This window comes from Lissotriton vulgaris, chromosome 1_1 (genome assembly GCF_964263255.1).
Source record: "Lissotriton vulgaris chromosome 1_1, aLisVul1.2, whole genome shotgun sequence".
Classification (NCBI taxonomy): Eukaryota; Metazoa; Chordata; class Amphibia; order Caudata; family Salamandridae; genus Lissotriton; species Lissotriton vulgaris.
Window position 1 is genome coordinate 1,520,007,206 of NC_141685.1, and position 24,223 is coordinate 1,520,031,428.

Sequence of the window (24,223 nt, forward strand, 5' to 3'; positions counted from 1 at the left end):
AATGACTGCATTTTTCTTTACAGAGTAATTAATGCCCTTTCATCAGCTGATGTTCCCTCCATCTTTTTGAAGACATGATTGAGGAACAGCATTAAAACATTAGAAGGGAGATAATTCAAATGATTTTTAGTAGTACAATGCCAGTTGGAATGCACACGTCCTGTGCCTACATTTATTTCAAAGGGAATGTCAAACAAAGAGATGCCAATCACTACTTTATGCCAAAGGGAAAGGTGTGAAGAAAGAAAACACTTGAAGGACCGTTTCGAAATCTGTGTGCCAAGAAGTAAGTGAAGAAGGACATTCCTGGTGTGGCTTGGCACTGGCAGAGGAGTCGAGAGGTCTCTTCTGGTATAAATGAGGGTGACCTCCAGGAAGGGTTTCATCAGCACTCGACCGGGGCCTGCAGCTGAAGTCTGACAGAGAAGCCTCTCGCAGCCATGAAGACCTCAGCCGTGTTCCTGCTGGTGGCCCTCGGCGTCGCTGCCGGTGAGTACACCTGCTTGGTCTCTGAGGAGCTCCAGCAATAGAGTGTATCATATTGTGTTGATAACATCTTTGTGCTCCTGCATATTTATGTACTTTGACATCTCGCCGCGTTTTGTAAGACAGGACATCTGAATGTAAGCATGTGTATAGAAGGATCCTAGCTAGGAAACAGGAGTGTGGAGCACTGGGCGAGGGCCTAGGGGTAGGATTCAAGTCCATGGACAGAGACATGTAATGGGCGTATCCTATTGTGTGGGGGATTTGTGCTGCTTGAAGAGAGGGGGTTCAGCTTCTTTCTGACGCACATACTTAGTCTGTGCCCAATTACTGTACCTGTTGCATAACTGTATTACTCAAATAACCATACACATTCCACATTCTTGTGTGGGGCCATCTCCGGGCATCTTAGTGGCAGTGAAATACTGTGTAGGGAGACAAATCCAAGGGAGGTACTCTCAAGAAAGTATCCAAGGCAGCATATGCCAGAGGATGACCTTCAAGAGTGAGTGACTGAGCTGCTAAATGCTCAGCAACACGGGACTGTGTGCAAAGACTGTCTCATATGATAACAGAATGTTTTAGACATTCAATCAATCAATCAATCAAGGAATTTGTAGAGCGCGCTACTCACCCGTTAGGGTCTCAAGGCGCTGGGGGAGGTCGCTATTGCTCGAACAGCCAGGTCTTGAGTTGTTTCCTGAAGGCAAGATGGCCCTGGGTCAGCTGGAGGTGGGTGGGGAGGGAGTTCCATGTCTTGGCTGCCAGATAGGAGAAGGATCTTCCCCCGGCTGTGGCTTTGCGAATATGTGGAACGGTGGCGAGGGCGAGGCTGGCGGAGCGGAGTTGGCGGGTCGGTGTGTAGAATGCGAGGCGGTTGTTGAGGTACATGAGGCCCGCGTCGTGGACAGCCTTGTGTGCGTTGGTGAGGAGTCGGAATGTGATTCTCTTGCTGATGGGGAGCCAGTGCAGGTCCTTCAGATGGGCAGAGATGTGGCTGTGGTGGGGGATGTCCAGGATGAGTCTTGCTGAGGCGTTCTGTATGCGCTGTAGTATTTTCTGGAGCTTGGCTGTCGTTCCGGCGTAGAGGGTGTTTCCGTAGTCCAGGCGGCTGTTGACAAGGGCCTGGGTGACCGTCTTCCTGGTTGCGGTGGGGATCCATCGGAAGATTTTTCAGAGCATGCGCAGGGTGTTGAAACAGGATGATGAGACGGCGTTGACTTGCTTGATCATCGTGAGGGATGAGTCCAGGATGAAGCCCAGGTTGCGTGCGTGGCCAGTGGATTTGGGGGCGGTGCCCAGGGCAGGTGGCCACCAGGAGTTATCCCAGGCCGAGGGGGATGGTCATAGGATGAGGACCTCCGTCTTGTCTGAGTTCAGTTCCAGACGGCTGAGCCTTATCCATTCTGCGACATTGAGTGAGTTTGCAACCCTTAGATATGATTATAAAGTTTTTAATCCATAAACTGGTAAAACTGGTACCTCACTACAAGGTTCGAAATGTAACTCGCATAGGGGATACCCAATTTAACCTCACTTGCCAGTTTTTGGCACCTTGACTCCAGTAAAACCATGAATATATCCATTGCATGCATGGATTTTTCTGAAGGATGCCTGTACATATATGATCTTTGAAGCCATGGTCTGTCTGCAGATGTAGCAAGTCAAGTTAGCTTCCTGCCACAGATAAGACTTCTTCGGACAGAGAATAAGAACAACAAAGTTGTAGGTTAATGTTCTAATGGCATCCACCCCATTCACATGGCTCAGCGCAAGCATCACATTTCAGTCTAGCAGTTGAAATGGTTAATAAAATCACTTAGATTTACAGTTGCACACCACATCTATATGTTGGAAAAACACAGAAAGTTCTCTTTTGCTTTCCCACTGCTATTAGAGGGAGTTGCCTTCAGTAGAACTCTCAACACATCCATCCAGTTTGAAAGGCTCTTGAGAAAGATCTACCCGGTTTAAAAATGTGCATTTCTGTCATGCCTCTAAGAGTGCGTGGATTCCACTCCCATGCTGACTCGTGGACTGGTACATTACTCAATGTTTTGCATCACAAGTGCCTTACGAGGCAATCCAATGAGTGGTGAGTGGTCTGTGGAAGCAAACCATGGTCTGTTAACTGCCCACACAACAGGGTCACAGCACTCTACGGATGAACTCACACATGGGTACTGGTGAGCGCTGTTCGATCAATGTTTTTATTGTAGCACATTTTTCTGGTGGAAACACTGCTTGTTTGGTAACCACATACATTAAACTATGTTCTTTAATCCGTGTGCATGTTTATTTTTCTTCAGCTACCCCCGCACCTGGCCTCCCTCTTTCTAAGTGTCTCAATGCGCTTCTGGTAAGTTCATCTTTAAGGGGGGAGAAAGCCAGAAACTATTGAAGGGTTTTCTTCCCTGTAGGCCAAACACCCATTCTTATTAAGGCATGTCCAGTACTCTACGGTCCTGATGGTGGTGGACTAGGGTGTGATATTTCCACCAGATTCAGTAAATTACTTCTATTCCATGTTTTCACCCTAGAAATGAAACATGACATGAATGTCTGTGTTTTTTACCACACCAAACGCAATGCATTTTTGCTGTGTACCAGATCTTTTAACCTGGTAAATTCCATCAACAGTGGGGACTGATAACTATTGCATACGTTAGAATACCATTACCTGTACTAATTCTGATTTGTGGAATTTAACCAACACTCATGGCCAGGGCCTCTGCCTTAAAATTCCAGTCCGGCCCCTACAGTGGAATATCACATCGCACAAGTTTATCGTTTTATAACATTCATGACCAGAGCACCATGTATTGTCTTTTTAAGTTCTCAATATTGCTAGCACAGCATTAACAAATATGGCTCACTGTCTTTCCTTCACTCACAGGACAAAGACCTTGGAGAACTTCTGAAAAGCGTGCAAGCTCTCGTCTGCTCATATGACACCTGCCAGGTACTGCCAAAGTATTAATCGAGCTCTGAGCATTGCGTTGGCTCTAGCTTAGGATGACGTGATATTGTCAGTCAGATCTCTCTGACCATTGTTCAATTCTCACCTCAAGTTATGTGAAAGTTGTTTCACCGTCCGCTCCAGGAGTTTCCCTCAGTATCCAGTAAGGGATGTGTCCCTCAGAACCTGTGAGAGATGTTTGTCCCCTCTCTCTCATTTCCCGGGTCCATCTCCCCCTGGCCACCACATTCCATGAACACCACATCCGGGTGCAATGAGGGCTTCCTAGTGTCCCATCGGTGGCGCTTTCCTGTGCGTCTCTGTGCACACCTGTGTCAGCAGGTATCAATGACCCACCGGACTCTCTCAAGGGGCTGGAGCAGTGAATCTCTGCTGCCTCATTGAGGGCATGTGCAGTCTCATACAAGACTCCTGCATGAGCACCGGGCTCGCTTTGACAGTATTTCAGCATAAGCCGTTACCGTAATACCTCATGCAAGCATCATTTCCTCTGCGACATTCTCCAGTTCCTGCCCTCAAGGATTTCATTATTCAAAAGGTCAAACCTTTATGACTGAAGCGAACACCTTCTTAGTAAAAAGAAATACCATTCTTTACTTCCAAAGACTGTTTTTTGTTGTTATACACGTATTGTCTTCTCTGTACCCTATTTATTTGTACCTACAGTTCCATTTAGCTTTTCACCATGATTCTTTTTTATTTTATCTCAGGAAAAGAAGGGAACAAACAATGAATGCAGTTTGCAGGAATGGGAAGATCTGACACAGAAAGCAAAAGAAGTGCTGGTAAGTGTGTCCTACCTTGCTTGTCTTCTATGTTTGTCTTCAGCCTGTCCCTGTCCAAGAATCCGAAAATCTCAATGGTGTCCTTGAATGTGCCCCTACCATGTCCGTGGGTTTGCACAATGATGTACAATGACACTGTTAAATGTTTGCAAATACAGGTTTGGACTTTTTATGGTTAATATTGGGATTATAACATGTGGGTAATTTTTCAAACTGTTTTTCTGAACAAATCTTAGTGCTAAACTAGCCTGTAGAAAGCTGTCTCACGTTGTGGTGAGGCAGAGGTCTAGATTGGGGTACCACCATGCACACTGCTATCAGAGGCTGGTGCCTGAGTGTCCCCCGGCTGTTACTGGGATTAAATAAAGACTCAATGGAGAATCTGGCGGACAGAGTCCTAGAGTTGCACTCAGCTATGAGTGTATACTGCGCTCTGTACACTAGACACATTCTTATTGATCTGTAATATATGAAGTAAAAAAAAAATGGCCCTAACAGGGAATGCTCGTAGCCTTTAGCATCTCTAATTATTTAAATTGTCTTGTGTATACTATACTTATATTGTAAGTTTTTCCTTTACCTTTTAGGAAAGAGCTGGCTGCGTAGTTGATGAAATTCTGCTTGGTGGAAAAAAAACGGTGGTAAGCAGTAGCAGTTTTTCCCTCTCTTGCTCTCGGTAAATGTGTGATGCAGAAACTTAAGTGTGGGTCCCCAAAAATGTGTGCGGTGACGTGGAATGGGTCGAAAGACTGACTGTCCAATGGTGAGCTGTGTCTACTGTGGAAAAACTCTTCAGAGCTGTGGTGCTGGAACAATTTTCAGAGTGGGAGTGCTGTCATCAGGGTTACAGCATTGAAATCATAGGGATTGTGAAAAATCTAAGGGGCAGATTTACAAGTCCCTTGCGCCACGTTTGTGTCACTTTACCCTTGTTAAAAATGACGCAAAAGTGGCACAAGGGCCTTGTAAATCTGCCCCAAGCGTCTACCAAAGAACAAGTGTAGTATATGAGGCCACGCCCATTCAGTAGGAGAGTGGGAAGGGTGTGGTACACAGCTTGTACTAAACCATGGTGTTGGAGCGCACTGTCAGTTACCAACAGCACATTTTCAAAGAAAATGGCCTCTAAACCTTCACGGATTTGCAGTTTCACTGATAAAACAATACAGTGTGCAAATCATAATGTGTGTAAATTGGGTTTCAGAAAATATTTATCCTTTGTACATCACCAAGTAAAGTGTCTCGATTTGTTTTAATGCTTTTATAATCTTCCTCGTTCCCTTCATCTTAAGTTCATTCACTACATTGCCGAGTGAACTTAAAATAAATATTAATCTTAACTTTAGTAACAAAACTGCTGTCTTGGTTTTAGCATTATTTCTAATCTAATTCTTATTATTTTCCTGCTTATTAAACGCTGTATCATTATTCACAATATTGAAGTAGCCATACTCTTTTTTAGGTTATTGTCATTATTTAAGTTTAATCTTATTGTTCTGTTTATGTGCAAATGGTGATAATGTTCTTGTGTTTCTTGTTTTTTAAATTCAAACGAGGAAATATTAATTCGAAATAGCTTAATTTATTTTTCAATATGACTAAGTCATTGACAAATACATGTGTATAAGGGCGGTAGGAAGCTCCGTCGCTGCTATGCGGCATCTACAAGCCAGCTGGTCCAGTTTTGCCTCACTCTACCTTTTCTGTTTCAGTGAGCAGAGTCCAGAGGCCAGAGCTGTTATACCAGCTCCTCCTCATTCCACCACATGCTAACATTACCAAGGGCGACTTACTAAATAATCCATAGGTTTGGTTCCACTTAAGGAGAAGGGCAGATGTACAGCAGAGGACGCGAGTTCCACCATTTTGAGATGGATATCCAGTGTCAGAATTTGATGGAACAAAAGTGAACTCTCAACTGATCAGGCCCTCAGTTGTATTTTTCAGCAATGCCTTTCACTGTCTTGAGTACCCACTGTCCACTTCTATGTCTGCTCTTATCAGTCTTAGTATGAGCGCTCACATTTGCTAGTGCAACTTAAAATAAAATATTTAGAGGCATATTCTCAAGCGCCTATCGGCACAGGAACGTCACTTTTTCTGACGTTCCCGTGGCGATAGGGTCTGCACCTTTTTCTCAAGGCAGCGTTAACCCACTTAAGGTGGCTTTGCGCCATGTTAAGTGGCTTAACACAGTCTTGAGAATAAGGCCCCTTTCACACTAAATTTAGCGTGAATGGGGCGTGCTGTGGTTGTTGCGGTGGGTGTTCCACTGCAACATCCATTGTGATCGATGCTGCCACCCATTATCAAGGGTGGCGATAATAGGTGGCAGCAACAAACTTAAGACCAGAAGAATCCTGTTCTTAAGTTGGTGAAACAAGGAGAAATGCTTTACTTCTCCTCGTTTTTGCTTTTTCCATGTGTGCTGCCTAGTGCAGCACATATGGAAAAAGCAAAATGCCATGCTTTTTGTTCATGTACAGGAAGGTGTCCCTTTCGGTACATGAACAAACCTTTTCAAAGCAGCGCACATGAAACTAGGGTGGCAGAGTGGGCTACAGACTGGTGATGGATTAAACCCAGATCTGTTGATTGGGTGTGAGTGTTTGATTGGTTCAGATGCTCCGTCCATCACCACCCCCTTGTGTACCGCTTTGTTCGCCATAAATTGGCAGGGTATGCTCAGACGTGAGTCCCTTGCTCACTTTGCCACTTGATTCAAGCAAGCCTGGCTGAAGACCGCTGTAATGACAGAAACCGGTCCTAGGAAGCTTGTTTCTGGTCCAGGGAAGGCATGGCTCGGCAGTTCGGGCTGGACTGTTCCCATGAGGCACAGGGTCAGACTGATTTGCATATGGCCATGACTGAACTGGGGTGGCAGTGTGGGCTAAAGAACGGTGATGGACTAAACCCAGATCTGTTTACTGGGTGTGAGTGTTTGATTGGTTCAGATGATCCGTCCATCACCACCCCCTTTTGTATCGCTTTTTTTGCCATAAGTTGGCAGGGTATGCTCAGACATGAGTTCCTTGCTCACTTTGCCACTGGATTCAAGCAAGCCTGGCTGAAGACGGCTGTAATGCCAGAAACCGGTCCAAGGAAGCTTGTTTCCGGTCCAGGGAAGGTATGGCTTGACAGTTTGGGCTGGACTGTTCCCATGAGGAACAGGGTCAGACTGAATTGCATATGGCCATGTCTGAACAGGGGTGGCAGAGTGGGCTAAAGAACAGTGATGGATTAAACCCAGATCTGTTGACTGGGTGTGAGTGTTTGATTGGTTCAGATGCTCCGTCCATCACCACCCCCTTTTGTACCACCTATTATGAAGGTTGGCGATAATAGGTGGCAGCAACGAACTTAAGACCAGAAGAATCCTGGTCTTAAGTTGGTGAATCGAGGAGAAATGCTTTTCTTCTCGTCTTTGCTTTTTCCATGTGTTCTGCCTAGTGCAGCACACATGGAAATAGCAAAATGTCATGCTTTTTGTTCATGTACAGGATGGTGTCCCTTCCTGTACATGAACAAACCTTTTCAAAGCAGCGCACATGAAAGTTACAAAATTGTATTTTAGGATTGTTTATGTGCAGGAAGGTGTATCTTCCTTGACATACACAACCCTCACCTGCACACAGACACCCTTGCACGCTGGTGCAAGGATATCTGCGTTGGCGCTATGTCGTGAAACTTAGCGCCATCGCAGGGGGAAACGCCATACTGCACTACATTCTTGAGAATAGGGTGCAGCCTCGTGTTTTAGAATTAGCGGTGAGAGGCGTTGAGCCAAGAAGGCTAACGCCTCTCCCCTCCACTTCCTTGAGAATATCCCCCTAAGATGTTTATGACAAGGTCTCCAGTTAAGAAGCCTTGGTATTAGGGACTTCCTACATTGAGTGCATCTGTGACATTCGATTTTGGCTGAAGCACACACTATGAGTGCAGCCATTGACTTTCAGTTTGATTTAATATCGCACTGTGACTTGCTCGGGTATAATGGGTGTGGGGGACCGTGGAGAGGGCCAGGGTGGCAGACCGCAGGTGTCTGGTGGGCTGGTGGAAGGTCAGGTGGTTGTTCAGGAATTCCGGGCTTGTATTGCGGAGGGCATGTAGGTGTGTGTGAGCAGCTTGACGTGGCATCTCTTCTTGACAGGGAGCCAGTGCAGGTGACCGTTACAGTGTATGCATCAACTTTATGCCATGGCGTCACACCTCATATTGTGTTATGCTAGCCTCATACCTTGACATCCCACAGTGTGCAGCAGGGAAGCAGAGTCATAAATTGCCTCTGCATGAGCCACGGCCCTGTGTCCAACAGGCCCCAGGTTAGATACGTCAATTGTTCTAAGTGGTGAGTCGGCAAACATTTCTGTAAGATGTTTTACCAATGCCATGTGCAAGAGAAACATAAACACTTTAATACTATGGTTTTCGCTTTGCAACACAGAACAGATGAATGAACATGATTTTTTTTTATAATAATGGATGAGAACTGCACATCATATGGGATCGTATATCCTCAACTAAGCAGCAGCTATAGGTGCAAGTAAAGTATTAGTTAATATTTCCATGTGGTTTTGTGTAGGTACTTGTTATGTAAAAGCTCTCTTTTTCTAATATATTATAAATTACCTTCCAGGAAGAAATAACTGCACAAGTTGGAGAACTGGTTAAACAACTGCAGGGACCTGTCAGAGACCTCCTGGTAAGATCAGCTGTTTACAATTAATGACTGCGTTGGAATGTATTTTCTCCTTATCAATACCTAAGACTATATACTGCATCTTATTGTCAACCAGTAAGACAAGGACAGTACCACGAGTAAGTTTGGAACCCGGGAGACTTTTATGCGGCTCAACTGAGATTCTCCATGAAGTGGGAGCAACCTATAATGACTTAATAGCATTCAGGGGCGGCTCTAGGCTCATGGCGGCCCTGTGCAGGGAGCGTAGGTAGGGGGCCCCGGAAGAGAGGGTCCGGGCGGAGCACGGAGGCCAGTGAAGAGGGGGGGGGGGTCAGGGTGTTTGGAAGTGGAACAGAGCCGGAGGCCGCCAAATCCCTGCCAGGGGCCGCCACGCAAATATTTATCCATCCTTTGAGGATTATTATATTAAGGATATATATTGGCGTGGTGGCCCCTGGGGTTTGGTGGCCCTGTGCAGGTGCACAGCTTGCACATGCCTAAGGCCGCCCCTGTAGCATTCTTTTGATTGGATCGTTATCAGTGCCCCCTCCCCGCGTCACATAATCAGCATCGATATTAAAAAAGTGACATACTGCAGTTTTGTGAGTGTAAAACCAAAGTGCTTCCTACAGAGCATTATGATCTCTGTGCTAGAGTGCTGTCAGGGACCCAGCCCCACCAGCGCCAGCCAGCATCTGCTACAGGAGGACAGCAGTGCCTGTCAGGCTAGTGGTGGCAGCCAGGGAGCCTGCACGGAAATTAAGTCACCCAGTGCCCCTGCTTCACAAGAAGAAAACACTTTAGGTTCAAAAGGTGAATTCTTTCAGGCACAATGTAGATTCTTGAAGAATCTTCAGCCGAGGTTTAAAAAAAACATCTGCACATTAGTATTTTACAGTATCTGCTGTGAATATTATGTATAAATATATGTATGTGTGTTGTATTTATATAGCACAAACCATATGTTTGTGGCACACTTATAGCTCATCTCAGTAAAATTCTTATGTCAAGTGCCTAATATTACAGTGATTTAAAAGATCAAATGATAGTTTAAAGCGTAGTACAACCAACACATGTCCTTGCACAGAGCTTTTCCTGTGAGTAGAAGTGTTTTATTCCAGGCTTCGGTGTGGCACACACTTTCATTTCCAGCAGTAACACACAGATAAACACGGTTTGGGAAGTCAGGCCTCTGTACGTGCTCTGGCAACAAATGAAGGGGACGTGAACTGAAGCAGACAGCAATCTCTTCTAAAGTTTCAAGAGGGAGAACACCCTGGTATAGGCCTCGTTTGGCTTCTAGAGTCCCAGGTTCAAACGCAAGAACTCTTTCCAGATAATGAACTCTTCTGAGACAGTAATGAAGCAGTAATAAGAACTTATACATAATGATCCCTAGAATATTCGGCTGAGTGCACATCTGTAATGCACACATTGTGCAGCACAAATATTCCTCTGGACTGCAGAAGACGCACGTTCCACAATGACAAGTGTTGCAGGACGGCAGAGTGGGCAGCACAAGGGCTGCATAGCACTTCCTGCATAAGTAAGTCTCAAACGTGCCCCTGCTGCTGGACGTTCTTGGGAGAAGACGGTGTTTACCTGTATTAGTCTATCTAAAATGTAGCGTTTATTTCTTTACCAAACGGTTTGGTTTATCATAGGTTACTCCAACACTAACGCAATGCAAGTGTATTATTACTGGGCATGGCAGTATCAAGGTAGGAAGGATTCATGCGTGAGTCAGATCTGCCTTTGGCCCTTCAAGGATTCATTCGTGACACAGGTCTGCCTTAGGCTCTTCAAGGAATCATGCGTGATTCAGATCTGCCTTAGGCTCTTCAAGGAATCATGCGTGACACAGGCCTGCTGTAGGCTCTTCAAGGAATCATGCGTGACACAGGTCTGCCTTAGGCTCTTCAAGGAATCATGCGTGACACAGGTCTGCCTTAGGCTCTTCAAGGAATCATGCGTGAGCCAGATCTGCCTTAGGCCCTTCAAGGAATCATGCGTGACACAGGTCTGCCTTAGGCCCTTCAAGGAATCATGCGTGAGTCAGATCTGCCTTAGGCTCTTCAAGGAATCATGCGTGACACAGGTCTGCCCTAGGCCCTTCAAGGAATCATGCGTGAGCCAGATCTGCCTTAGGCCCTTCAAGAAATCATGCGTGACACAGGTCTGCCTTAGGCCCTTCAAGGAATCATGTGTGACACAGGTCTGCTTAGGCCCTTCAAGGATTCATGCGAGACACAGGTCTGTCTTAGGCTTTTCAAGGAATCATGCATCACAAAGGTCTGCCTTAGGCCCTTCAAGGAATCATGTGTGAGCCAGATCTGCCTTAGGCCCTTCCCTATGTCTGCTGCTGTCAGGCTCAGGAGTGGGTCCTGCCTCTGTGTGAGTCTTGGATATGTTCACACTCCTGGGAGGTATAGTGGCACTTACCTTTCTGCACATGTGCTCTAGATGCGTATTGGAAATTCACAAATAGTCAGTTGCAAAAGCAATAGCAAGAAAGAAAATGAGGATTATATTTATAACATTCTTGTTAAAGGCTTTGAAATGAAAGCTGCATTAAAATGTATTTTATCTGTGAGCCAGTAATATTTCTTACCAAGCTAAAATGGCAAAGATAAAGTACACTTGTTTTTCATTTTAGTTTGGTAATCTTCTTCTATTACAAAAAGTCACATATGCTGAAATTATATATTGTAAATTCTAATCGCGTGTGACATTTGTCCGCTGCTTGTTACTTTTATCCTTGCAGTTTATTATAAAAGTATCATTCACTAATTTCTCAATTGTCTTTTAGATGAAGCTTGGTCTTGAAGAGCCGGCGTTTAAATTAGTGTGCGGTCTTCTGGTAAGGGATTCGTTTTTATGTAGCACAAGCATGCTTCCTGGTATTTCAGAGCCTTTTGTATGGTGTGTTATGTTATTCAGATTTAAATAGCGCACGATTACCCAAACGTGTCCTTGTGCTGTCCTGGCGCTGTCTTGACAATGGCGCTGTCCCTGTGCGGGCAGTGTCCTGGCACTGGTGCTGTTCTGGCTTGTTCAACCTCTTTCCAAGAGATGAGTCCCACTATTTCTCTCCTTTGAGCATGTGGCTTCAGAGTTGTGTTCCAGTAGCCTGTAACACAACAGCTTGCACTTAAACTACATTTTGAATCTTAAATTATGTTCATTGCTTGCCAATAAATCTAAAATAGCAAAGCAGCAGTGCACAAATTCCTGTGGAAACTGTGCATGATGAACCAAACGCAAAATAGTTTTAGCACATGTAGGCCACATGCACAGTTTTGCTCCACAATAGATAGTTACATGTGCACTGTGTGCAAATTGTACATTCCAGACCTCAGAATAATGTATAGTGCTCTGATATCATGTTTTTCCCTTGATGATGTCCAAACTAACATGGTGGAGTGTTCTGCATGCAATTCATGCCAGATTTTACCTGCCACTCATTGTGCTGGCAAACACTAACAGTATGTGTTAGACCTGACAGCCTTAGAGTGGTCTTCCCCAAACTGTTTGCCTACCTCCTCCATTTTTCTGATTTCGTTTTTGCTGGCTTTAGGACTAAATGCACTTTACCTCTGCTCACCTGTGCTAATGTGCTTGTGCTCTCTCCCCTAAACATGGCATTATGTGCTTACCCCAATAGACATATTTCATTGACTTATGAGTCCCTAGTAAAGTGCACTACATGTGCCCATGACCTCTAAATTAAAAGGGTACTAGTGGGCTTGCAGCACTCCTTGTGACGCCCACTTAAATACCCCTCTAACAATTGCTCAGGCCTGCCATTGCAGAGCCTGTCTGTGCAGTTTACACTGCCATTGTGATCTGGCAAGATAAACTCTTGCCAGGCCTAAACCTTCCCTTTTTACACATATAAGTCACCCCTAAGGTAGGCCCTGGACAATCCAGAGGTCAGGGTGCAATGTATTTAAAGCATAGGGAATGCTCTTTCAAAGTCTTACATGCTCTGGTAGTGTAAAACTCCAAAATCCGTTTTTCACTACTGCAAGCCATATCTCTCCCATAGGATAACATTGGGTTTACCCTATTACATTTTTTGAGTGTAATTAATAATTGTGAATAGATAGACTTTTCAAGTTTGGTGTCTCTGGAGTCACAATTTAAAATCAGAATTCCTGGTGAAGTCAGATTTGAAATTGCAAGTCTGAAAATACCACTTTTAGAAAGTTGGAATTTTCTCACTTGAGCCATTCTGTGCCTCCTGCCCCTTTCTCTGAATCCATGTTTAGGGTGGGTGACAGCTGGGCTTTGTGCATTCCCTCTACACAGCCACATATAAAGGGAGCCTAGGTGTGACTTGATAGGCCATCACATTCTGATGGGCCATCCTGGGCTGGATTGGAGGGAGGAGCTGGGCACAGCCTCACACTTACACCTGAATAGGCTGTGTCCTGTCCCCACATAAAGGACTGCTCAATCCCCCGTAGTGAATCTGGAGCAAGGGTAGGATGGGAGGACCTCTGTGAACTTCAAAACGATGTCTTTGAAGTCTCCCCCACTTTAAAGACACTGCATTACTGTTTTAAATGTTGCACAAATACTGTACACATTGTCTCCTAAGCTACCAGAGGTTGATCATAGGATTATTTAGGGTGTGCTTGTGACTTACCCTGACTAAGATTGTGGTTACAGCTTGGACAGGGTGCATACCATGCCAAACAGAAAACCAATTTCTAATAGCGTTGACCATTAGAGTGATGTTATTATCCTGATTAGGGCATGAATGGGAGTTGTATCCAAAATGGGATTTGCATGGGAGGGGAACGAGCACCCTCTCTTCAATCTCTAATGGCTCATTTCGTTGCTGCACCACTGCTTCATTGAATTGACTTTGTGTGGGTCACACTCATCTGCAGCAAAGTAGCATTTGAATTAACCCTGGTCACTCTACTGATCACAATAATTAGTGTCTGCCATCTCTGGGATGTAGTAGTGAGTGTGTGTAGCAATAACTTTGAGCAGATGCATTAGAATGTAGATGATACTGTAGTAGTCATAACTTGTTATCAAGCTCACTGCTACCATTCTACGTGTAGGCTGTAGGTGTTTAAAAATAAGGGCTTTAGGGGCATACGTATCAAGCCGTTTTCCCGTTCACAAACGGGACGATTCTCAGAATTGGCCCGTTTGCGAACGGGAAAAGGACTTTTGAGATGTATCATCCGAAAAGGAAATCACAAAATTTGCGATTCTCTATTTTGCGATTGTGTTTAAGGAATTGCAAATTGCGATTCCTTAAATGCAATGCAGGAAGTACAGAAAAATTGAGATTGGGCCCTAAGGAATCGAAAATTACCACCAGCTTCAATTAGGTGGTCATTTGCGATTTCTTTGAAAAATGCACTTTTGTGCATTTTTCAAAGTGCCATGTGGCGTACATACATGCCCTTAGGGAATGTATGTGCGCGACATGTGCTCACATACATATTTCAGGGGTGCAACAGGGTGTCCTTTTGACACCCTGGCACCCTTTAAATTGCTTTCTCAATTTGCGATTCTCTAATTACGAATCGCAAATTGAGAATGTCTTCCCATTCATTCGTACGGGTCTCCCAGCCCATAGGAATGAATGGGAAGGTATTCCTTAAATGTGATTCACAATTTGCTAATTGCAATTAAGGAATGCTAAGGAATAGCAAAATATTTGTGAATTTTTTATTGTACAAGTTTTTTCTTAATGTCGTTTTTTGCAAAGATTTTTATGAATCATGCAATAAAGATAATTACTTACTTACATTGTCTCAGTATCACTGACAATCCTCTGCTTTGTGTTTTTTAAAGAATGAATTTAAAAAGCCTCCTGGTTGTTGTTCTCTGACCATTTAGAGACCGTTGTTTAGTGTTGACCTCTCTTAGAGATGTATGAAGGTTTTCTAAAAAGGGAAATTGCCATTTTGACAATTTATGGAAGCAGCCATGCCACTTTCTGCTACAGTACAGTCCTGTAATAATGACCAACAACAACACATTTGTTTCTAGAGCTTTATGATGTGATTTACTTCCTTAGGGTGGACATTAGCACCAAACTACTTATTCTTATGAACTGTAGTTGTGGTCACTCCTTGTTTGCTTGTTATTACAGTGGTACACTGAGAAGTAGTACAGTAGTGAGTTGTTCCTTTTCTTTATTGCTCCTCATGCATGAAAAAGCATTTTCTGACAGTTTGGAATAGCATTACCGGTGCTACACATCCTATTGAGGGAAAAATGGAAAAACAGGTCTGGAGATTTACTCCTTCACCTGAATGCACTTTTCCACTTTTTTCCCTGATTCACAAACATTCCAAGAAATACACCAAGCACAGGTTTTCAGGTGCACTTCAGAGAATGCAATGTAACTTTTTTAAAAGACTCCTGTTCCCTCTTTGTAGAGGTCTCCATAATGGAGACGTCTGCAATGGTTTAATATGGTCTTCTGTGCTAATGCACACTTTGATGCGAGTTTCCTAAAATTGACGCAACCCTGACGCCAAAGTCTTTTTGGTATTTACAAATCCACACTAGTGATGATTTGCATGATCTTTTTATGAAGAATTAATGCAACACATTTCACTACCTTGTGTTACTTTGTGTCAGGGAGGTATTCTATAGGCATTCCAGTGTATCCACCTTTGGATTTTGCCACAAACTCATATTCACAAAGAGATGTAGACATGAGCTGGCGTCAAAATGGTGCTTATACCTGATGCTGGCTTTACAAGCAGAAATATCTTTATTTCTCTATGTTATTTGTCCTTAACCTGTGTACCCCATTCTGCAGGACACATACGAAGTGAAAAATATTAATTTATTTATTTTATAGTTTTATAGAGCGCAAAATAGACCCGTGAGGGTATCAGAGCGCTTCACAGGCTTGAGGGGGAGGAATACAAATCGTGAGGATGGGAGGGATCACATTGGGAGAGCAAAGGAAAATAGCCTCAAAGAATAGTTCTTTTGTGTAGGAAGTAACAAGTACAAATACTACTGGACCACAAAGCAGTTACACTTGCACTATGGCGCATTGGTGCCTGAATTGTCCGTATGCAGCATAAAGTGCCTCAGCACGTGGGGAGAGCAGAAGTGCACAATTTCTTTGAAGATTTGGCAAAGTACTGCTCTCTACAGGTAACGCAATGCAGCACACCAAATTTGCCTGCTGCATTGCTCTACTTCTTTGGAAATATGCTCCCTGGCTTTCTCGATGGGGAAAACATATTTCCATAAGGAGAAGCACTTCCCCAATACCCACGCCAAATGTAGTGTTGACCTGTTCCGCTTCTAATACGAGAAGTGGGGCTATGCCAGCCCTGTGATGAAGTAAATCTCTGACCATTTAAGTGATGGAAATTTGTCGGACTTCCAAGTCAAAAAACGCATTGTAATGCCCTTTTCCCTTCCATTGAGTAGGAATTACGAGTACAGATATATATATATTTTTTTAAATTTACATTCACATCCAAATTTACGTATGAATAAATGTCTTCAATATTTGTTTTGGTATTGTTGATTTTGCTCTTTTTTCTGTTTGTAAAAGATTTACACTAAAGTCACATCTTTGTTTTCTTCCCCTAGGGTGATGCTCTGGTGCAAGTAGCGGTAAGTTCAAACCAACTTTTGTCGGTATCACCCAATGTAAGGTCAGAGACCAAACACAGCTCTTTAATAGTGTCATTTTTTTATTTCGGAAGTGAGCAGAGCGAATTACCTTTCGCTCTTAGACCATTATTAGGTGTGTTATGCAAAGCAGAGGGATGTCGTCCTGTCTCGCAGAGTTTCATCGTAGTTTGAAAAACATTCACCATTTTAGTGTTGAGTTCAGTGTAACTGCCACACTTCCCACGGTCAGTCTTATGGTTGCTTCTGGGGTCGGATTTGTGTCTTTAACAATGGGTTTTTGAGAGCGCCACGGTCTTCACGTGCCCTCACCACTATGCTATGACACCGGTGAAGTAAGACTTTATCATTACTACCTTTAGTAAAATGATCGATGCTGTTTCTGTCCTCGTCACCTTTCTCTGCCCTTGAGGGCAGGTGATGCCGTGAGAAGGAGCCATATGAAACTACATGGTATATGGAAATGCATATGTGGGTGGCAATGTTTTGCAGCCTACCCAAGTCATGCTTGGCTTTGCAATAATTCTAGCATGTTCTCTTGAACATGCACACATGTCATGCGCATGCAGTTCAAAGTTGAGCGTTGAGAGCACACTGTCTGTCTATCATCTCAGCTGACCCTTATTCTGTGAAATAATGGGGTTTTGTGAATCCTTGTGTGAGAGGCATGCCCCCAAATGAAAAAAAGCGCGACGGGCCTTATACACACGGGGCACAGACTTTGCAACATTGACCCTGCCATACCATGTTTGTGGTGCCTTTAGCTAGTGGACATATGGTGGGTAATTATGTCATATGCCAGGTCTGTAATTGGCAAAGGTGGCCAGTGACTCATGCCTTTGGGAAAAGGTCTGTGCCACAAGGAACGTCATGGGAGAGGTTGGTTAATTGAAAAAATGACAGTGCCTTCCAGTGGTTCATAGATTCAAACTGTCATTAGATGCCAACACTGCATCTCTGCTCTACATCAGTGTAAGAGAACAGCGGAGACAAGGTCCGTTTTAGGGAAGGATGAGCACGCGACAGGAAGAGGTTAAAGACCGTGCCAGGAAATGTCAAAGTTGTTTATCAGCCTGGGACTGTGCTGTATGCCCCACCCTTGTCCCTGACACTTGCCTCACTGCACTGGCAGAGGGAACCTTAAGGGAAACGTTTGACGAGGTCACCCGATTAGTTTATAAATACACAGAGCTCAAGTAAGTCGATACAATGGCCCTGGATTAATTTTCAGTGCCGTCGCATGAGAGGTAGCTGGGAAAATCCAACCATTCTGGGAAAGTCAACAGCTTTATATATTCTACCAGGATTACATTGTAAACACATTGCACTGGTATTACACTCTGATAACAATTTGAAAGAGAATGTGAAATAGTGGAAAAGTGGAGTCTTTGCAAGAAAGATTATTAGAACTTGTTCTGTTGAGCCATCATTTTAGTGAATTCAATTTGTAATCACAGCCCTTCTTTGCCTAATACGCCTAAACCTCTTGACTTTGTATTCCAACTTGTTATAATAGCATGGAAGTGTGTCTGTTTGTCTATACCAAAACTGTTCAGATCCAAACTATCAGTGTTGTAAGGGATTTCTGTTCATATGAATACACATTCATGGCATTTAAGGCGATCACCCCACACTAGGCGCAGACCTGCAAAGGGTCATCTGGGGGGTGTTGTGTTTATCAATAACTTGTGATTCAAATTAAGAATGAGGAATTCCTCCAGCGTCCAGCTTTCAGGCAACAATTACAATGTCAAGATAACTTGTGGTTAATGTTCCTACTAGAGAGAGAGATCAGAGTTTTGTCAAGTTGCAATTTTGACTCATCATTCAGTAGCATAGAGGGTTAATATGTATGCTGCCAGGAACAGATCTGTGTTTTACGTGTAGCGGAGTGGTATAGTTAAGCCAGACTTTACCAGCGCTTTAAAACAAATAAAATGTATGTGAAAGAGGGGCTATGGAGTGATGAGTGTCACTTTTACTGGGTGGTAGTGATAGTGAGGGAATATGAAGAGGAGGTCATGGAAGCCCAAAAAGATGGCAGCACCAGGCGCCACCAGCACTGAAGTCGGTCCTGTACACACTTCTATATTGTACAAAAGGGGGTGGTGATGGACGGAGCATCTGAACCAATCAAACACTCACACCCAGTCAACAGATCTGGGTTTAATCCATCACCGTTCTTTAGCCCACTCTGCCACCCAAGTTCAGACATGGCCATATGCAAATCAGTCTGACTCTGTGCCTCATGGGAACAGTCCAGCCCGAACTGCCGAGCCATGCTGTCCCTGGACCGGAAACAAGCTACCGAGGACCGGTTTCTGGCATTTCAGCCGTCTTCAGCCCGGCTTGCTTGAATCCAGTGGCAAAGTGAGCAAGGGACTCACGTCTAAGCATACCCTGCCAACTTATGATGAACAAAGCGGTACAAAAGGGGGTGGTGATGTACGGAGCATCTGAACAAATCAAACACTCACACCCAGTCAACAGATCTGGGTTGAATCCATCACCTTCGTTTAGCCCACTCTGCCGCCCCAGTTCAGACATGGCCATGTGCAAATAAGTCTGACCCTGTGCCTTTCCAGTCCAGGGAAGGCATGGCTTGGCAGTTCCGGTTGGACTGTTCCCATGAGGCACAGGGTCAGACTGATTTGCATATGGCCATGTCTGAACTGGGGTGGCAGAGTGGGCTAAAGAACGGTGACGGATTAAATCCAGATCCACTGACTGGGTGTGAGTGTTTGATTGGTTCAGATGCTCCGTCCATCACCACCCTCTTTTGTACCGCTGTACACACTTAAAGTCATACGATAGACAGAGCTGTCCCAGGTGCTGGTGGTGTCTGGAGAACAGGCTGTGGTAGGCAGGGTACAGTTCTTGTACTTCAATGAGTGAACTCTCAGGAAAAATCAGCTCTTTGGAAGAATTCCATGCTACTTCTGACCAGAGCATTGCAGCATCGTTCAGTTGTGAGCGCACTGCCATTCTTATAGGATTCTTCACTAAGCTACATCTATATTTACACCTTTTTAAACTACAGAACCATGTTCATAACGGTTGATACTAAATCGGGGAGTTTTTTTCAGCGAGGGCATCCCTTTTCGCCTATTCAGCAGTTACTGTATGTAATGTCCTAATGATTACAGAGTTACTGACATCAAATAGGACAGCTATGAATGACATTATTTTTTTAATCCTAAACAAGGTTAGCAATGTGCCTATGATGGACTATAATAGTTTGGCATTCTTACATTTTGGCATCTCAATTTGTTTTAATTACACATTTTTCTTTGAAATATTCATTCCCTATTTTTCTTTACCAGGGTGCCCTTAAGAACTTGCCTGGCCTTTTAGGAGGACTTACTGGCGGCAGTGGTGGTGGTTTACTTGGAAAATAAGGTAAATAGATATTTCATATCTAAGCTTCACGACAGATCACGAATACATTCGAAACAATATATTTTTGTCTACAAAGAAACCTGGTATAGTGAACACAGCATTGACACAGCAGGAGGTGATTCTGGCTCACAGGCCAAATGGATATTAAACATTTACTCTACTACTGTAAACGTTCTATCTTGCAATTTTTTTCAGGATTTAGAAATTTTAAATGCAGGCATATATATCAGGAATTGCTGTGAATGTATGTGAAAGTGACGCCTCCCTTCCATTTTAGATTGCAATCCCTGACTCTGGATTTACTTTCACTGTGTGACACTGGGCGAAATTCATCATTCTCCATTGACGTCTTTTATACTAGTGAATAGTCTTTCACTTAAACTGGGTCAGATAACCTCTTTATAACATGCCACCAGCATCCTTAGACTTTGTGTAATAGGCTGCCAAGGGGATTTAGCAACCAATTTGTCGCATCAGAATTGTTCTATAAAACGTATTGCCTAGAACTGAACGGTGATAGTGAAGACCCCTCTTCATATCTTGGGCCTCTAATGTGCAGCCCTTTCTAAAGAGAAGTGGGCACTGGTGTTACCAACACGAGGCTGCCTTATTTAACAGCGCTTCACAGCGATTTGAACATTCTGCTGCGGCACAATACAGTGCTGCGCATACCTTGAGATAGTACCAGTTGGCCTCACTGCTCTTTCATGCTGTGCTTGTTGACTCCAACCTTTGGGTAGTTACACTCAATCAACCCACCAGGCTTGGTGATGGTTCATATTGCACTCAAGTTCTATCACCCTGTCAAAGAGGGGTCGCATAGTCAAGTGTTGCAGCGTCAAGTTGCTTGCTTCAAAGTTCCAGCTCAACTAAGGATGGATGCCATAGGTCCATCACTGGGAGGCTATTATTGAACTGCACAACCAGGGGTCTGGGAGAGGGTACTCTAGACATATCTTGCCTCCTCTCAAACTCCCCACTTGGACAGAGCCACAAAATGTAGAACGAATCCCGGGTGGCCAATTTCTAACTCCCTCGATTGGCAGCTTCACTGAACTGAGTTCCATAGTGGGAAGACAAAAGATTTGCTATACATTAGTTCTGCAAGGCAGAGAATGGTAATAGAAGAGTCCAAAAATTCTCAATGAAGTGCTAAATCCAGAAGATAATACATCAGTGACAATATTAGCTCTAGGTCGAGGAAAAGTTATAGTTTAATTCTCCTCTGGATTTAGCACTTCTCACAGAATCTGTAGATGTTTTAATTGCCACTCAGCTCTAAATCAGGCCCTACTTATATCGGGCCAAGGCTATTTATAGTAATTAGTTGTTGTCTAACCAGGCATTTAATAGCCGGGAGCAGATCCTCCATTGGAGCGGAGGAGTGCTCCCCCCCGACTGACAGTGCATCAGGCATAAAAACTAAAATGGTAATGAAGAGATTTCATTACCTTTTTATTTTTCAGTTCAGCCGAGTCAAGGTGCAGTGCTGGGCGGGGCCATTGCAGCTGATTGGCAGAAGGAAGCAGTGGTAGTTGCTATTCCAGTTTAAAATGCGCTTCACTTTGTCCGACTGTCTTGTGACAGCCAGACTGACCTTCGCATTTTAAACTTCTCTAACCTGAGGTGTCTTGGACAACTGGCTGGAGAATAGGCACAGGCACCTAATGCCTCAGGGAGCTTTGAGTCAGGCGCTACAGCCAATCGTGGTGCTTCTTTAATGCTGGGCAATATTAGCAGCAGCATGAGAGCAGCAACACTATTGGTGCCTTTCCACCTCTAGTAACACGTTCTCGTTCCCTCTTGAGTCATGGCGGCTAATTAGCCAAGCCATAGGCGCAGCTGTTAATGACCTCAAATGCCGCTCTGAGGTCGTGAAGGGAGTGGGAGCAAACGGTCTCTGGCCCCAGAACAGAAAAATACACAGGTTTGAGTAATTGAGTGTTTGTGCACTGTAAGTGGGCCCCACATTTGCACCACCATTTTAGAAAGCAAGCGGCCACTACTGAGAATGTTCTGAATTGTTTGCTAGCTTAAACTTTCCAAGACAAGTTCTGAATAGATAAGTGATACTATATGTGATTCAACCAATCACCAGGCATTCGTCTCTGATATGGCCGATTTAGGAAAATCAGAAGGCACTCTGAGGGTGCAAATCTGTGGATATCTATGTGCAAACACATGGGCCAATGTCATCTGGTTATAATAATAATATGAAACCTTCTTCAAACAAGCAAAACATGATTTATTATGTCAGACAATAAAGGCTAACCACAAATAAATGGCAACAGGCAAAATCAGTACTAAATCAACAGGTTCTCTTATCAGGTTTTTGGAATTAAAATGTAACTAAAACAAAAATTCCACAGAAAGTAAATGGTTGTATGAGTGAGTTTGGATGTGAAACGTATTCAAAAGCTGAAATAACTGTTAATGGAACAATTGTAAAAAGTGTATGAGGTGAGGTAATCAACTAATCAGAGCATTTGTAAAGTGCGCTACTCACCCATGAGGGTCTCAACGCGCTGGGGGGACTGCTACTAGGTAACAGCTAGTAAATATGACACTGGACAGGAATGTAAAAGAGGGTTGGTTATAATAAGCACCTCACTGAAAGAAATGACAAGAATAAATAGAAGAATGAGGGCTGCTACACAAGCCAATTAGAAGACTAGGAAAATAAGGATTCAAGCACATAGGTTGAAATTGAGGCTACTGCTGAGGTTACCTTAGCAATTTTTTCAAAACAAATATTAAAACAATGTATAGGTTAGAGCTAAACGTTTTTTTTTTAAAGTGAAGGTAGCTGTAGTAAAATATATATTTTGCATGAACACTTTGGTCATATTTTTATTCCATTTGTAATGTTCTCAGTCATACTGTGAAATATCAATTAAGCTTATCCCTAATGCTCATTAACTGTATTGCAGAGTCCAATTTAAATTTACTAGCACGATTCGTTCGCACGCCATGTTGGTAAACAACAGGAAATTGAGACCATTGAGATTTATTTCTCCTCTATAAAGGTGTTTAATTTTGGAATATTTTTTAGGTTTAATCAAAGTTGCTGCTCAAAAGGATTTTTGTTCAAAATCAACACTGTATATGTTTCCAGAGCATTCACATTAATTTCTTCAAAAATGCACTTCATACACAAACCATTCAACCCTCCACAGCTCGGTGCTGAAGAAGGCTAGAGCTTTACAGTTTGAGATGATCAGTGTTGACATACATTATCAGAATTTATATTATACCTTTGTGCAAAATAACAAGATACAGGGAGCTAGATCATTGCTTAACAGTTCTCTTCAGGCCATGTTGTTCAGGTTTTTTCCTCAGAGATGTCTTTATAATTATTCGCTTTTTATCTCTCTTTTAGGGGATCACTGGATCTGATCTAGGTTCCTGCAGAATGATTCTACACACATGCTAACTTTTTAATCTTTTCATCTGTTAAAATGCAATTGATCATCTAAGATGTCAACTCACCGGGAATTTTGACAAATCTCCTCTTATATTCTTGTTTCCATTCTATGATTGATTCCAATAAAACAACCAAAAACTTGCATAATCTTTATACTTTTTTGTGTGATTGAGATTTACTGTGTACAGTGTGGTTCTCCTTGTATACAATGTTCATGTTTTTAACAAAGGGGAAAAGAGGGGGAGGATGAACAGCGGAAATGAAAAACCTCACAAAGCCAAAATCCACTCACGAAAAAGTTATTATTAATAAATTTCAGGGTAAAGGCCATTGTTAGAAATGGGGGTCTGTAGTTGGCAGAGGTAGGTACCTTTGTCCAAATGGGGACCCTTGCTTCCAGTCAGGGTAAGGGGGATACACTTCTTTTTTAAGTTAAAAAAAGAATTTTATTTGGTAAAAGGAGAAGAGAACAAGGTGTCAATACAATATAAATACATTAGTAAGCAGTGGGCACAATACAATTGCAAACAATAATAAAATCTGATCATGAGCATCAAAACTAAATAAAGTGGAGACAGTAATTGTAGTAATATGATTATGCAAATGGAAATACATATAATTGATATTGAAGGAGAAATAGAATGAGGAGGGCATTTAAGGGGGTTTTAAGACTTCTTGCTGTGAAGGTCGTGGGCGAAAAGAACGCTTAGCACATAAATCAAGATAAAGCGTAACAGGAAGCCATAAATCCATGTGTTTTGCCACCATGTGAACAGGAAAAACAAAAGCAGTGTCCAGTCTATGATTATGGCAAACATTATACCACCATG

General features: G+C 43.3%; 1 protein-coding gene across 1 annotated transcript; it reads left to right on the forward strand.

Annotated features, from left to right (window-relative positions):
* The first annotated feature begins 373 nt into the window (after positions 1-373).
* Positions 374-23,540, forward strand: LOC147750755 (ranaspumin-like). Its single transcript, XM_086917975.1, has 10 exons — positions 374-489; positions 2,796-2,845; positions 3,383-3,448; positions 4,177-4,251; positions 4,839-4,892; positions 8,888-8,953; positions 11,742-11,792; positions 16,529-16,552; positions 19,894-19,969; positions 23,349-23,540. The coding sequence occupies exons 1-9, from the start codon at positions 441-443 to the stop codon at positions 19,966-19,968; spliced, it is 510 nt and encodes a 169-aa protein (XP_086774101.1). The 5' UTR covers positions 374-440; the 3' UTR covers position 19,969; positions 23,349-23,540.
* Positions 23,541-24,223: the final 683 nt, after the last annotated feature.

Excerpts from the sequence above, each read along its gene's own strand:
- LOC147750755 (XM_086917975.1), top strand. The coding sequence starts at position 441 with ATGAAGACCTCAGCCGTGTTCCTGCTGGTGGCCCTCGGCGTCGCTGCC. Across the intron at positions 490-2,795 it reads GGCCCTCGGCGTCGCTGCCG|CTACCCCCGCACCTGGCCTC; the intron begins GTGAGTACACCT and ends ATTTTTCTTCAG. Across the intron at positions 4,893-8,887 it reads TTGGTGGAAAAAAAACGGTG|GAAGAAATAACTGCACAAGT; the intron begins GTAAGCAGTAGC and ends ATTACCTTCCAG.